Raw genomic sequence first — 15,119 nt, 5'->3', positions numbered from 1 at the left:
TTCCACTATGGCTGTATGTACCTGCATCTCTAAGAAGCAAGATAAAGGGATCTTTAAATATTTAAAACAGCAATTATTAATCACCTACTTGTTTCTTCTGTATAATTGTTACATAACAGCTTTGGGAAGAGGGCTCCTGATTTTAAAGCATAAACTGGTACAGCTCCTTTTGCTGTAACAGAACCACTTCAGGCCCTGTTCCAATCTCAGAGTGGCATCAATCAGAATTTCATTACAGCTCAGACAGTTACACCAGTGATAGAGTAACAGAGAACAGAGTTCGACCCTTGAACTGTCCTTCAATCTAAGGGAATAAAAGTTCCAAATGGATTTTTCTCATTTAATTCCAGGTGGTTTTCCAAGAGGTCACTAACATCTCTGTTTTCTTTTATTCGTGTTCTCAAGAGTGTCACAGGACAGACAGCTTCTCCCTGCTCTTCTCTCTTTTATGCCAATAAAAAACAGAGTATGCAGCTTCTGGGATTTCCAGCTGTAAAGACCAAAAATAGTCAAAGATGAAACATCCTTGCTTTTGTTTGAAACGTTCAGTGATATCTTATCACAAGGACAAAGACACTGAAAAGATTGAAACAAGTGCTCAGTTTGCATTTAAAAGCTCACAGGCATTTTGGTCCAGGTTTGGCTAAGCACAGTTCAGACAAAATTATGAATCTTGCATACAATCAGAATGGTATCTTCCCTTGCTGCCATAGACACATCTACTCTTTCTGTAAAGATCTGTCTACTCTTTCTGTAGACATGAGCTAGGAGTAAGTTTTTATTCTTCCTGAGCAAGAAATTAAGAGCAGGAACATCCTTTTCCCTTCTGCATTCACTACAAGTCACCCACTAGCATTCCTGCTGATCCCTTTAGCTGATTTGAAAGTGTCAGGACTGATTGTTTGCTGAATCTGTTCCATAATTTAAAAATGCAAGTCAATTTTAAACATACTGAAAAGACACTAGGAAAGGTATCTTATTCTTTTCCATTCTATCCCAATGATTCTGAGGCTTATTCATTTTCTTTGCACTAGTTTTTAGCTCTGTTCTTACCACCCTTGATAAAAGATGCTCTTCTCAATATACGGCCAATCCTTTTCCCCTCCTCTTCAAGGTTCTTGTAGCTTTTAGCTTAGCCTCTGATGTAGCCATCCTCTGGGGACACAGGGAGCCCTCCTAAAGTCAGTGGAGCTCCACAGAGGTGCCAAGTGATGCAAGGTTTTGCAATTGCACTGTCATTTTAACTTCAAGCATTCAGAGAGGAGCCCCTGCAGATCAAGGTAACACTCAGATACATCTAAACTTCAATGGACTGTGTCATACTCAGCCACATTGACACATCCTCCTCAGTCTTTCCATGGAAAGCAAACACAAACTTAACCCTGAACAGCAGTGTAGGGTATGGTCTGACTCCACATAAGGGTTGGGTTTGCTCTCTTGGCCTGAGCAACATACACATAAAGAGCAATAGGGAAGACTGATGTGGATGACCATACCATCTGGTTTCCAGGCAATTGGTGAAGCTTTGCTCACAAACACTCAGACTGGACAGTGAAATGGAAAAGCAACTTTACGTACACTTCAGTAATGTACATTCGGTCTTTTTAGATCAGGAGAAAATGAGATGCCACAGCTCAGGCTTCAGCTTCTGACAACATCCCATCTTTGATTTAGGAAGATATATAAGGCATATAAGAAAAAGCTATTTAAAGATAGTAAGAGTCATGAGAGTTATAGGTAATTCGGCCAATTTCCTGCCAGATACAGCTATGACAATTTCACGATATGCTCTTGTGCTGACTAATGCACCACTGTAACAGAATGTCAAAATATGTTGACAGATCTTCATGTAGTGAATAGGAACCTGTTTATTTTATCATTAATCCTCCTACTGTCATTCAGCTTGATGGAATTGCATATGTCCTTTTGTTCCCAGTGCACAGATTACCCAACATGCAGATAAGGCCCCAATTTGAGGATTCTATCTAGATGGTAGAGATGCTTTTTCAGCTTTGGATAAACAAAGCCGTTCATGTTTTTGAACTCCAGGGTCTGAGCTCCCTCTGAAATCCCACAGAAGAAGGGAACTTCACAAAGAGCACTGAACCTGCACAGCTAAGCAAGTTTTAAGGGCAGAAAAGCATAAGACAACAGAACATAAATCCTGCCAAGGGCCTCAAAGTAGGGCTATAGGTAGCAAAAGAAAAAAATTACTCAGGAGAGGAAACAAAACATGAAGGAAAAGATGAGCAACATTTAGCATGTGCTTTTCACTGACTGTGTGAAATGCTGCACAGACACCAGTAAGATTGCTTAGTGTCTTAGGTCTCTGTCCTTAAAGTTTGCGATACTTTACAAAAAAAGTATACAATCTGTCTACTTGGGTGAGTCAGCAGAGAATTTCCTGCATATATTTTCCTTTTTCTCCCTTATTTTGATTAATCTGATTGCTCTTTACTTCGAAGTGCACAGCTCTCAGGAAACCAGGAAGTATATATGAAGCTCATCTTAGGTGCGATGTATTCAAGCACCTTTTCTGCACCTGGGTTATTTTCAAAGGTCAGATATAATTGCACACTGTAGACGGAGGGTACTCCTATCAAAAGTCTTCTCTTATATATTTTATTTTGTGGCACATGTATCTGAGTGTCCTCACTGCTGTCTGTGATTCTGGTGGATCTTCAGAGATCCTTAATATGGATATAAAGCAGTTTATTTTTCCAAATAAAAAGATTATTCCTATCTTGCACTTTAATTTATTTAATTTAAATATTTGAATGTTTTATGGCAAACAAGAGGAGTCAATGGCTTGAGTCACAGTGGCTAGCATCAAGCTGTTGGCAACTACAGCCTGAGCTTAATCAGAGATCACTGCCAAAGAACAGACAGTGTTTGTTTCCAGACCAAATTGGTTGTCAGAGTATTTTGTGTTATCATTTAGTCTGACAGCATTATCTCCAAGTGTTGACTCAGACCTGCCTTGAAGATATACTTTGGAACATCTTGATCAGCAACCTAATTTCTTTCCCAGTCCTGCTCTGCTATTCAGAATTTCACCTTGCAGGAATGCTGAGAGGCCTATTGCCAGTTGAGCACATCTGCAGAGCGTGTGCTGCAAAGGAAGAAATGATCTCATGTGTTCACACCTATTCCCAACCACCTAATAGGACAATTTTCTGAAAAAGGCCACAAATAGTCCTATTGAAATCAGTGCTACTCACACACTCAGCCAAGCATGTGCTTAGATGCAGGTTCAAATCTTCTTAATGACAAAACAAGCTTCTGGTTCCCCATTTTCTATTTCCTAGCCTCGCTCCCTTAGAGTTATCTCTTGAAGAGGTAGCCCTTGGCTCATATACAGGAAGACTATACCCAAGAGGAGACAAAATCCTGAGTTTATTGAGTTTCTCAGAAGTCATTTGCAATTCTGGGTATGCTTAACAAAGACATTTAAAATAAGTCAGTATCAGGAGTGCTGAAGAAGTGCCTAGAAGAAAAACAGACTCTGGTGCTGCCTCTCTGCCTATAGAGCAGGGGTGAGTAATTGCTCCCAGATTCTTCTGCAAGCCACTGAGAGATTTCAGATCCCCTTCTCTGACACCAATGCAACTCCATTTGATGTCTACAAATAGTGCTAAGAGGACAACACCCTCTGAGCATTAATACAGCAGGATAAAACCTGTCTTCTAGAGCCCCCAGTTAGTGTACGGCACTACTGCATTCCTGTTAGCAACAGCAAAGAGGGATCAGAACAGCACTGCTATGTGCCAGTCCAAGACATTCTTTTGTAGCAACACTTGCTGAGTGAGAGCTAAAGCTGTAGCAATGTAAGCCTTCGTTTTAGACCTCCTACCATGTGGCAGACCCTGAATATTCATTACCTATTAAAAGCTTTGAAAGTGTAAATTCATCCCACAATCAAACGAACTGATGTATTCACATAGCTGAGTCACACTCATTTACAGCCTGTGACCTAAATCTACTAATCCAGCACAAAAAAAAAAAAATCAAACCTTTTTTATTTTTGTAATATTAACTGAACAAAGGTGAGTATTTTAGAATTGTGTGTGGTGTTGATTTCAAGCAGTGGCTGACACAGAGCTCAGCATTGCACTTAACCTGCCCTTCTGCTCTTCCTAAGAAGTGGTGCAGATGCTGCTTATCTTATCTGGCATGTAGTGACCCATTTAACAAAGACTTCACAAAATGTTCATGGGAATTCACATCAGCTCTCCCTTTATACGAGTCTCTGAAGTGCCAAGCCGCAAATATGATGGATACCTCAACTAAAGGGAACGAAACTCCCTCATTAATAACAGAAAGCACAATAGCCAGTTCCAGTAGTGGGGAAAATTGCTCAGTTGAGAACAATGTGTTATTGCATCTAGCACCTCTGGAGTCTTTCCCTAGTGCCAAGGTAAATTTTTGATAAGCCTCTGCTGTACTTAGGAAATATAGCCACATTTTTTTTAATGACTGGAGCTTTTCAGAGTCACTGACTTTCAGCAGAATTAGTGAAGCCTCAAACACAGTCTGGGGGTTTACATTTAAAATGCCATCAAAATGTAATCTTTGACAGCTTCTCTTCTCCTCCCCATCTGATAGCCTATGACATCACTGATATCATAAATAGCCCCACAAGCTCCTGAAGGAAATAAGAGGTTTTGGAAGGTTAAAGTTCAGTCCTGTATTGAAATTGCCATCACAGTCTAATTACAGTGAGCACTTGAGCATGTACTTTTGGGCCTTAAAATCTATTTCCACTCCAGGCTGCCAGTTTACTCCTGTAAACCAGTTCTTCCATGTGGGTATTAAGGAATACACACATATATATTCAAACAGTGCAAACACTGATACCCTGTTTCACAGACTCATGTCTTTTACCTGTATTTCCTTTATTTTCATTCACTGCTGTCCACCTGTTTGTAATCAATCAGCTTGAAGAGAACAAAGAATCACAGAATGCTTCAGGTTGGAAGGGACCTTAAAGATCATCTAGACCCAACCCCCCTGCATGTGCAGGGACACCTCCCACCAGAGCAAGTTGCTCAGAGCCCCATTCAACTTGGCCTTGAACACTTCCAGGGATGGGGCTTCCACAACTTCTCTGGGCAACCTGTTCCAGTGTTTCACCACATGCAGAGTGAAGAATTTCCTCCTAATATCTAAGGGCCAAGAGAGGCTCCCCCTTCCATTTAGGAACCTTCTGCCCAATTCATGCCAAGAACACCCTTCTGGAGTCTTACTTCTTCATACAAAATCCTTCAAATAAAAGGCCAGTTTTGCATCTGTGCCTCTGCAGAAGGTGCTCCAGAGGATGCTCTGCTTGGTGTCCTTGTGGGCTCAGCCACTGTTGTTGGCTCTGGTGAAGCCAACAACACAAGTGTCCTTTCAGCCATCCTGTGCCATACAGAAGTCTGGAAGATGAACCTGATTCTCATAGCACAGAAAAAGTAAAGGGGGCTGGAGAAATCAGACCCAATGTTTCACAGCTATTATCCATGGCAACCCTTCCTCCTGTATAAAAGGTATTTTAAACATGTCTCTTCACACATCTTCCCCAAAATAGAGACATTAGCAATTTCTTGCTATGAGAGGAGAGTCTACACTCCTACTCTTTTCACCCTGTACTGTAAATCCAGGGAATCAGTGTTACAGAACATCACAACATCTACAAAATGCAAGGAATGGCAAGCACCGAGTTAGGAGAAGTGCCACTGAACAGAACATACTGCTAAAGAGCCACCGCAGCAGCCAACTGCAATAAACCCACAGGGAATTTATAGCTGCATTATTCCACCACCTTAAGCAAGCAAGCTTTTCACCTGAAATGTTGTGTAAATGATTTGTGTTTATAACCACTTAGACCAGCTCCTCCAAAGCTCCATTCCCTTCCAAACAGGTGCTATTTTACTGTAGCACAGCTAGAGCTAACTGACCATCATCACCTGAACAGAAGCCACCCCCCAAAAGCACAAGCAATGAAGAGCCCAAAACTTAAGCTGTCCCTGAAGAAGGCAGGAAGAAACCAGCAGAATAACATAGTAAGGCCAAAATACCGTGCATTACTTCAAATATTCTCCTGAAAACAACTGCATCCAGGCAGAGCTGTGATGATGTGTCCCTGGAGGCATCATTGATTCTCATGCATTAAATATCCCTGTTGCATGGTGCCTCCTCCTCCTGGTGCCATTTGGTGGCCCCAGGCAGCAGACTGAGAGCAGCAATTTGGCCCATCCTGTGCCAATGCACAGAATATTCAGTGCCCACCCCAAAGGAACAACTGATACAGATCACCAATCTCTACCAGCTGCTCCACTCGCTCATGGCTCCTTTGAGCCGAGCACAAGCCAGAAGTACCAAGCGAATGCTTCCACACACCAGAACTGTCAAGTTTCTCAAAACGCATTTAGGATGCCCTGGGGGAAAGAAAACTGTTGCTGGGAGAAGAAATGTAGTTCAAAATAGTCATAGCAGGTTTACAAGAAAAATACAGTAAGAGAAATCACATGGGCCTATGTAAAAAGAAAAAGCAATCTGTGCCTTGTACTTTTGGCAAAAATCAAAGTAGTTTGTGAATATTTTAACCTTTTCCTGAGGTTACCTGGCAGTTATAGAGGTACTCACCTCCAAATTTCACTTTCCTAAATGATAGTTGTCAACAGCGGACTTCAAACCAATTTAATTCTCTGAACAAGGCACCTTAGACTGTCTGATGGAGAGCAAATATCACAGCACTTTCCAGTAACTGCATCCAACTGTGCAGAAGAGCTTGCATTTGGCAAAGGGCACACAATTCCCAGATGAGAAGGCAAGATGCAGTTTTTCTCAGTGGAAACTTCCATGCTTTGTAATTGCTCAGTAAGAAGAGCAAAACTGACATTATCAAAGCACCTTTGAAGATGTGACTCGAAACATTCTTCAATTCTTTATTTTCAAACAATCCCTAGGAGAACTGAGGCATGAAACATGCAATTTACTCTTCACGCTGGAGGCTAAAATTCCCAAGTTTCACCGATGTTTGGCTGTAGTAAATGAAGTCAGACTTCATTTGCTGGAAATTTGGGAATGAGCAGGCAACTGTGCTCACAAGCTGTGAAAACCAATAGCTAAAGAAACAAATACTCATGTTATCTTATTCCACCCTTTTAGCTATTCCTGTTTCCTGCACAAATTCACTGATTTTCTTTTCCTAAAGATGACATTCTTCTATACCCTTACACAGCTTGGCATTATCCATGGTTTTGCTTTACCTATTGCTTTATTTTCACTACAGCACTAGATAACTGCAAACTGAACATGATTTCAATGAGGCAGAAATGTACTGAATAACATGTTTTCTCTTCCTCCTACATTCACAAAGTCTCTGCACTTGCTCAACAGATAACTTGCTAAATAATTGATTTTTCAGCTTTATTGCCAAGTAAAGGAAATCAAAACATTTTTTTTTCTTTTTCTGGTTTCACAGAAGAAAACAGAAAATAATGCTTTGTGTTAAGCAAAATACTATGTTTGAGATTATTTTCACTTGTTGTTTGCCAAATAAATTTCAATTTTGTCAACAAAATCGATCTTCAATGGAAACAATTAAGATATCATACTTAAGAAAATACCCAAAATGTGAAGTTATCATATAATGGTTTGAGTTGGAAGGCACTTTAAAGATAATCTAGTTCCACCTCCCTGCCAGAGGCATGGATTCCTACTTTTGTAAGGAAAAAATAATCTGCCATACTACTCTGAAATTTTAGGATTTTTTTTTTTTCCACTCTTCACACACAAACCAGATATGGGGTTTAGATGTTACTTGCCAAAGAAAAGAGTAAGAAAACATCAGCTTCAGCTGGGACAGTTACACTGCTCTGTAGTGCTGAGATGCTGATAGACTCCAAATGAGCACACAAAATGTGAAAACAGCATTCATAGATAAACAGAAACACTTGTGTTCTCTCCAACTGATGCTCTTCAATTATATCTTGAGTAAAAAGGAACTGAGATCTATTACAGAGTGCTTGGTTTACACTGCTGTTGTAAAACCATATGTCATAGTACTAGTGATTGTGTCTGATGCTCTCTTTTATCATTCATGTACTTAATCACACCCTGCGCTGAGTTAACGAGGTTCAGCACACGGGTGGGTATTTATGCAGCAGCCTGCGCAAGTATCTAGGTCTGAGCTCACGTGTGTCTCCTGAAGTACTGCATATTTTAAGAACTGTTAGAACTTCATCTCTAGCTTTGGAGCAGACAGCCTGACACAAAAATCAAAGCAGGGATTTTAAATGGTTGTGAATATTAGCATTAAAATCAGATCAAATTAATAGGAAACAATATTGCCAACTACACAGAAAACAAAAACCATCTCACATATATAAATGTTATAAGGCACGTTACTCTTTCCACTTTGCTGCTATAAAAGAACTGCTGCTGAGCACGAGTCAATTCTGCTAAACTGTAGGTAACAATGCAATTTAGAAACTAAGAAAACGTATGTATTGGGGATCACTCCCACAAATACTACATGGCAGTGGCTTTTTCCCCCTCCAAGACTTCCCCCCCCTTGCACCAACTTTGTGTAAGCCACTTCTGAAAGCTTAACCATATTAGAGGAATAAAATCAGTATGTGCTAGAAACCTGAAATCCTCCCTTCAGAGCAAATTTCTGGAGAACATGCACACATGGCACAGACAAAGAATACCAATTTTACAACTTAACAGCATGGATTGAATCAGGCATGGAGAGGGAGGAAGAGGGAGAAAAAGTTACACAGAAAATACCTGGTCTTGGTAGGCAGCTGAATGCTTTAACTTCACCAGTTACATATGCTACCTTCCCTACTGTACACAGAAGATGCTAACTTTTTTCTTTACTTTTGCATTTAGTAAGACCATATCACTGTACCTGTACTAAATGCAAACACGGAAGTAGCTATAAATCACAGTAATTTAGATATCAAGAATTGCTACTGAAATGGTTTGCCTTTCCTTTAGGCATCCAGAATTTACTATTTCAGATCACTGACTTGTATTGCAAAATACAGCAACAATCAGTTCTTAACTCCATATAGATAACCCCCTTGGAGCTCTTACCTTTGAAACATCAACATATTACACAACGAATTAAACCCATGAGCACACAGCAACCCTACAGCTTCTCTCTTGAGAACAGTGCTTCAGAAAAGGTTTCATTAACAGTAAGGGCTACGCTTGCATTACGTCAGGTGTTAAAAAACACGTTTAGTTTCAGGATATACCAAAAGGCTATTTTAAACATATTCACTGCTAGTTTGCATTGAATTAGGAAGGCTACAGTGACTGTACCTTGACTAATCCATAAACTAAGTACACCACTGTGCTATTTCAGAACTGCATTTTTTCTAAGTCACTGTAAATTATATGAAATATCTGGGTCACCAGCAAATATAGTTTTAAGGCGTCTAAATGTGTGGCAGCCTTGCTGCTACCTAGAGAACAATTTCACATAGGAGAGCTCTTTGCATCCTTGTTACATCTAGGCAAACATTTATTTTTTCTTTCAGTAATTATTTCCAGGAAAAGCAGAGAAGAAGCCATGTCTCAGTGCCAAAGTCTGTTTTTCTCATGGCTGCAGGTAACTCCAGAGCATACTGCACATTATCAGGACGGCATGAACTAGTCTCTGTCATCATGAGCACTGATAAAAATTTGCAGTGATTCCATTAATTTCTGGATGCAATTCTAAACTACAGCTAGGAGCCTGAAAGTCACCCCAATCATTCAGAAAGACTCCACGGTGTCATGCAATGAAATTACACTCCTGCTCTTTACAGGACAAAGTGGTTACGTGTTGTTGCAATAGAAGGGCTGTGTTTACAGCATGAATCCATCAGGTGTCCCTGGGGAGACATCTGACAAGTCAAAATGGAGCATTAGGACTGTCATTAAACTCAGCCAGCAGCCACAGTCTACTACCTGGGCAACACTTGAGCTTAATGCCTTTAATTTCAGCCCAGAATGGAAATGGTCATCAAATGGAAGCAGCTAAAATTAGCAACAAACATCTCCCTATTTCAGTAGTTTCTTTTGGCCAGAAAGTTTCATTTGTTCACATAAAATACATTAACTTGTTTTCAGTTACTTCTCTTCTACACCACTAGTAAACCGTTGACTTCTGACTTCAAGTGAATTATGGTCCACTTACAAGAATAATTTATATTTGCCTATAGATTTGATTAGCTGGTCAAGTTTCCTCTGAAGTGTGTCACTGCTTCAAGTTGATGAGCATCCGTTGATTTTATCATGACCAAGATTACTGTTTAAGCACATGTATGGTTTGCACACCTCCAAAAGGTAATTACATATCTCAAAAAGAAGTCGTCAGCACATTCAGCCTGTTTCACTTGTTGCTGAAAACTGAATGTAGAGTTTAAGTAGAATCTGGCATAATGAAACATCAACTGGCACTACCTTGAAATACACATTCACACAATCAATCCACTGCCAGAACTGGGGCTTGCTGAACATGTCATTCAAAAGCTCCTAGACACTCGGATGCTAGTGCAACTATCTTCCCAGTGAAAGGGAACCAGATGGCAAGTGACTCTTGGCATTTTTCAATGTTATGTGAAGTGTTTCTTCAGCTAGTGAGTACATCACATCTAGTGAAGTCACTTTGGAAACAGCCCTTCACTTCTTCCTTCAGATTTCTCCACAAAGAGCCATGAGATCACTCAGCAGGAAAGCAAAGCCTAAGCCTGTGATTTTTAAGCACCAATCGAAAGTCTCAGCTAGGAGTTTCTGTTGTCAGTGGAGATAAGCACCTCTGAGTGAATTATTTCATCCTTGGGTCCTGTTACACCCTCTGAGTGTTCAATTGCTCAATAATGACCACCGAGGAAGATTTAGACAACTCAGTTAAATGCCTACAGGCAGATGGGACAAACAGAGGCCAAGGTGCCACTTAAAAGCATCAGTTTTGCAGCTGTTTGTACAGACAAGCAGTGCTCAGCAGCTGCCCTGCTCTGCCGTTAACTCAGGCACCATCGCAGGAATTTAGAGACATGTTTCTGGCCCTGGCTGTGCCAAATTAGCACGGCCAGGTTGTTTCCTTCCTCTAGTTGAACCACACGCCTTTTAAGGCAAACTTCATAGAAGCGCTTACACAAACAAACACCTTCCTGAAGAGCTGCCCTCGGGCAACTGGTGTCCTGCTGCACGGGGCTCTCAATGACTGCACGGCAAGAAGAGGATTTTGGTGTGCAAGGGAAAGGCAGAATGGAATGAGGGACAGTAGTAATGGTGCAGTTTTAAAGAAGAAAATGCGTCAAGCTATTATAAACCGAGACCTCAAAAGCCCACTCAAAGTAAAACAGGAAAAGTTATTCAGAAACGTTAGCATTTATTATTTTGACTGCAGATAAGGACTGCTTTGCTTGAAGAGAAAGCTGCTGCCTTGCTGCAACATTTTCCCTTGGGGCAGTTGTCACAGAGTTATCTTTCAGGAATGATGAATTTCAGCATGTTGACTCACACACACCCCATGAAGAAAGATAAAGGAAATGAAAAGAAAGAAAACAAAGAAAACCAACAAAAACAAAACCAAACAAACAAAAACCACAAAAAACAACCAACCAACCACCACCAAACCAAACAAAAAACCCAGAAAAGGCTAAATGCCCTACACAGTCCAAGCCATGAACCCTAATGAAGTTAGTATTAAGAATTTATAGACTCCAAACATTGGATGGTGGTGTCTCTGAGGAGGTAAAGAAGAAGTGCAAGGCTGTGTGTATCAGGCTGGCACAACTGAAGGGACAGATACTCTCTCATTTCATAAACGTGACCCAGGGCTACTGTTGGTAATGGTTTTAAGCTGAAAGAAGAGAGATTTAGGTTACAGATCAGATGTAAATTCTTCAGCGTAAAGGTGGTGAAACACTGGAACAGGCTGCCCAGAGATGTTGTCGGGGCTCCATCCTGGAGGTGCTCAAGTGCAGGTTGGATGGGGCTCTGAGCAGCCTGTTCTAGTGGCAGGTGTCCCTGCCCATGCAGGGGGGTTGGAACTCGATGATCTTTAAGGTCCCTTCCAACTCAAAAAATTCTGTGATTCTGTGGTAACACAGGCCACTATGCTACAGAACAGGATCCTCCCTGTGGGCAGATGAACTATGTAAACAGGAGTAAATAACTTATACATGAGGGAAAATCAATTTTTCATCTTCATTTATTTTGAATGTAAAGAGAGCTGAGGTGGATCAGGCCCAAGAAGCATAGCATGTTGAAATGTATAATTAATTTTCAATGACAGTAAATATGATGTCATGTGTTAAAAGGAACTGCTCTCTAGCAATGTCTCCTCAGTTTAATTTCATGAGATGCATTCCTGCACAGAGCTTACTAGATTCCTGCAGACGCAAGGTTGAAAGCACTCTGCTGTATGGGAGAATGCATTCTCATCATCCCCAAACATCAATTGTGATTGATCATACATAAAGTTCATTTTTAACAAGACTTAAAACCACACTAGCTCCCTTGCAGTGGTTGTTCTACAGTAAATCTGCACTTGGAACATTGATTCTGTATTTCCCTAGCAAGCCTCTTTGGTGATTTACAAATCCCGTTTACTAAGCTAACACATGCTGCTCTGAAGTGAAGGGACTAGTAGCCAACAGACACAGGGAAGCAAACCAGAACATGTTCTGTTATAGCCCTGATAGATAGCTAGATAGATAGACAAAGACTTTTATGTCCCAGTTTTGCAAATATCTTATTTGAACACTGCCAGTTACAACTAAACAAAACACAAAGGATGCATTTCTCATCACTGGTTATCACTCCCATGCCTGCCCAGCAGCCAGCCCATCCTGAAACCTGGATACTACCACTGATAACCAGTACTTTTATGCTGCCATCTCTGTTGAGATTTCCAGTTTTCCTTTCCATTCCATTCCATTCAACTATTTTCCAATTAATACACTCCATGCTAAGCTTATGAGATCACCACCTGAATCCTCCTCTGCATCCTACAGAACCTTCTCGCCTCTCGTAAGCTTAGAAATGTCTAAAACCAAAAAGGATTGTAATGATCATTAATGCCATCTTGCTGCAAAGCATCTGGTGGAATCTGACCAGTCTTCCTCAGTGCTGCAAGTGAAAACACTGATCTGCCTCCAAATAGACACAGTAGTGCAAAAAGCAATTCTGATGCAGTGTATCTGGCAGTAAGGATTTAAAAATATCAGTTTACATAAAATTATACAATTACCAAGACACAAAGAAAACCAGAAATCAATAAAGCTCTCTACTATTAATAATTTATCCTCCTTATTTTTCTCCTTAAAATGAGAAACTCCAGCTTGTCATTATGAAAATGTTTAACAAACCTGCGACTATATGCAAGCATTAAGCCTTCTGTCTCCTGGTCTTCTGATTTCATTCAGCTGTGTTTCATTATTACCAGCAGTAAGGCAAAAATAATTTGCTCTGACAATTACTGTGAATTCACTCTGGTTTTGCTGCCTCTTTGGCATTCCTTTATACACTACCGTTTTTTGGTTCCTCACTTTAATTTGTTTTGTTGTACTTTGAAAGGTCAGCTGATACTGGTTTTCTGAGTCCTATCCTAGTCCCAACCCTAGGAGTTCTCCTAGGGAAAGGAAGTGTTTCTTGCTGCTGCATTTTGTTGGAGCTGCAGCCCTTGATTGAATCACTTAAGGGAACTGTTTCAAACCAAACACATGCCATGACCCTCACAGGCGCTGGCCAGAAGCCCACTCTCATTTCCACTGATGTCACAGATTGACTGTGGTCCCGCTGACGCAACGGCTCCAGTGAGACCAGTGAGAAGTGACTCCAGGCTTACACTGTGTCACTGAAGGGCTAGGATGGGGTCCCCACTTCCAAAAAATCACCTGAAGGGTTTAGGGTGCACCTGGGCTGGTCCTTCCGTGACACCCCAGCACTGCACGGTGACGGCCCCAGCCGGAGCTCAGCTGCAGTTCCCTCAGCCCGGGGCTTTTCTCCCGAACCCCCACAGAACCCGGTACCCCGGTGAGGACGGAGCTCAGCCAGAACGCAGAAAACTCATGTTGCTACCAGAATAAACACAGCCCCCCGAAATGTTGGTGATCCTTGGGCATGCCCGGTACCGGGACGGCCCAGGGGAGGAGACTGGGGAGGGACAGGTCCCGCTACCCCAGGGGAGCCAGCTCAGCCCGGGGGGTCTGGGCCTCCCTGAGGGAAGGGGGAGGCTCCGGGACCCCTTGAGAGAATAAGGCATCTGGGGTGTCTTTAGGGAGGACTCAGGGAAGGGGGGAAGGCGACTGGCTGGCCCTGAGGGAAGGGGCTGCAGGCCGGCCTAGGAAAGGCTCTGGGACCCCCGAGGGACGCGGGCAGCCCCAGCCGCCCTGAGGGAGCGGTCTGGGCCGCGATGAGGGAAGACGGGTGACGGAGGGGTCCGGGTGGCCCAGCTGGGGTCTGGCCGTGGCCCGCTGCCCGCACGAAGGGACCCGCAGGTGAAAGGGGCGGGCAGGAACGGGCCGGGCCGGGGTCGCCCCACTCACCTCATCGCCTTGGCCGAACTGCAGCCCCAGGGCGACGAAGTGCTCCACCCGGATGAAGCCGTCCGCATCCTCGTCGCACACATCGAAAACCTCCTTGAGCTTCCGCAGGAACCGCAGCAGGCTCGCCGGCTCCATCGCAGGCATTAGCTGGAGGCCGGCGGCACGGCCACGGCCGCAGCAGCCATGATCGCCCGCGCCTTCAGCGGGAGCGTGACATCAGCTCCGGGGAGCCCGGCGGGAGGGACGGCGAAGAGGAGGAGGGAGGGATGGAGGCGAGCGGAGGGAGGACGCGAGGGAAGGGAGAACAATAGGGCAGAGCTGGAGGATGGGGAGGGAGAGGCAGGGAGGGAGAGGCAGGGAGGGAGGGAGGGAGAGGGAGGCGGGAACGCGCGCCTGGCAGGGGCGGGGCCGCCAGGGGGCGCTGCCCTGAGGGGAGCGCGAGGCGGGCGCGAGCGGCGCGAGACGGGACCGGGACGGGAGGGAGCGGGCACAGGGATGGGAGGGACCGGGCACAGGGATGGGAGGGACGGGGATGGGGACGGGAGGGAGCGGGACCGGGCCAGCTCGGAGCAGCAGCGG

At 43.2% G+C, this 15,119-nt stretch overlaps 1 protein-coding gene across 4 annotated transcripts in view; it reads right to left on the bottom strand.

Annotated features, from left to right (window-relative positions):
- RAB11FIP4 (RAB11 family interacting protein 4) overlaps window positions 1–14,863 on the bottom strand; it is a 107,075-nt gene extending 92,212 nt beyond the window's left edge. For 3 of the 4 annotated variants that reach the window (XM_051634605.1, XM_051634606.1, XM_051634607.1), the window contains exon 1: window positions 14,541–14,863. In XM_051634605.1, the coding sequence (XP_051490565.1) occupies window positions 14,541–14,684 (144 nt within the window). In that variant the 5' untranslated portion in view covers window positions 14,685–14,863. The remainder of the gene's footprint in view (window positions 1–14,540) is intronic. The other variant, XM_051634608.1, reaches the window with a different exon arrangement.
- Window positions 14,864–15,119: the final 256 nt, after the last annotated feature.

This window comes from Apus apus, chromosome 17 (assembly GCF_020740795.1).
Source record: "Apus apus isolate bApuApu2 chromosome 17, bApuApu2.pri.cur, whole genome shotgun sequence".
Lineage (NCBI taxonomy): Eukaryota > Metazoa > Chordata > Aves > Apodiformes > Apodidae > Apus > Apus apus.
Note: the sequence above shows the minus strand (reverse complement) of the source record. Positions and strands in the feature narration are given on the sequence as shown.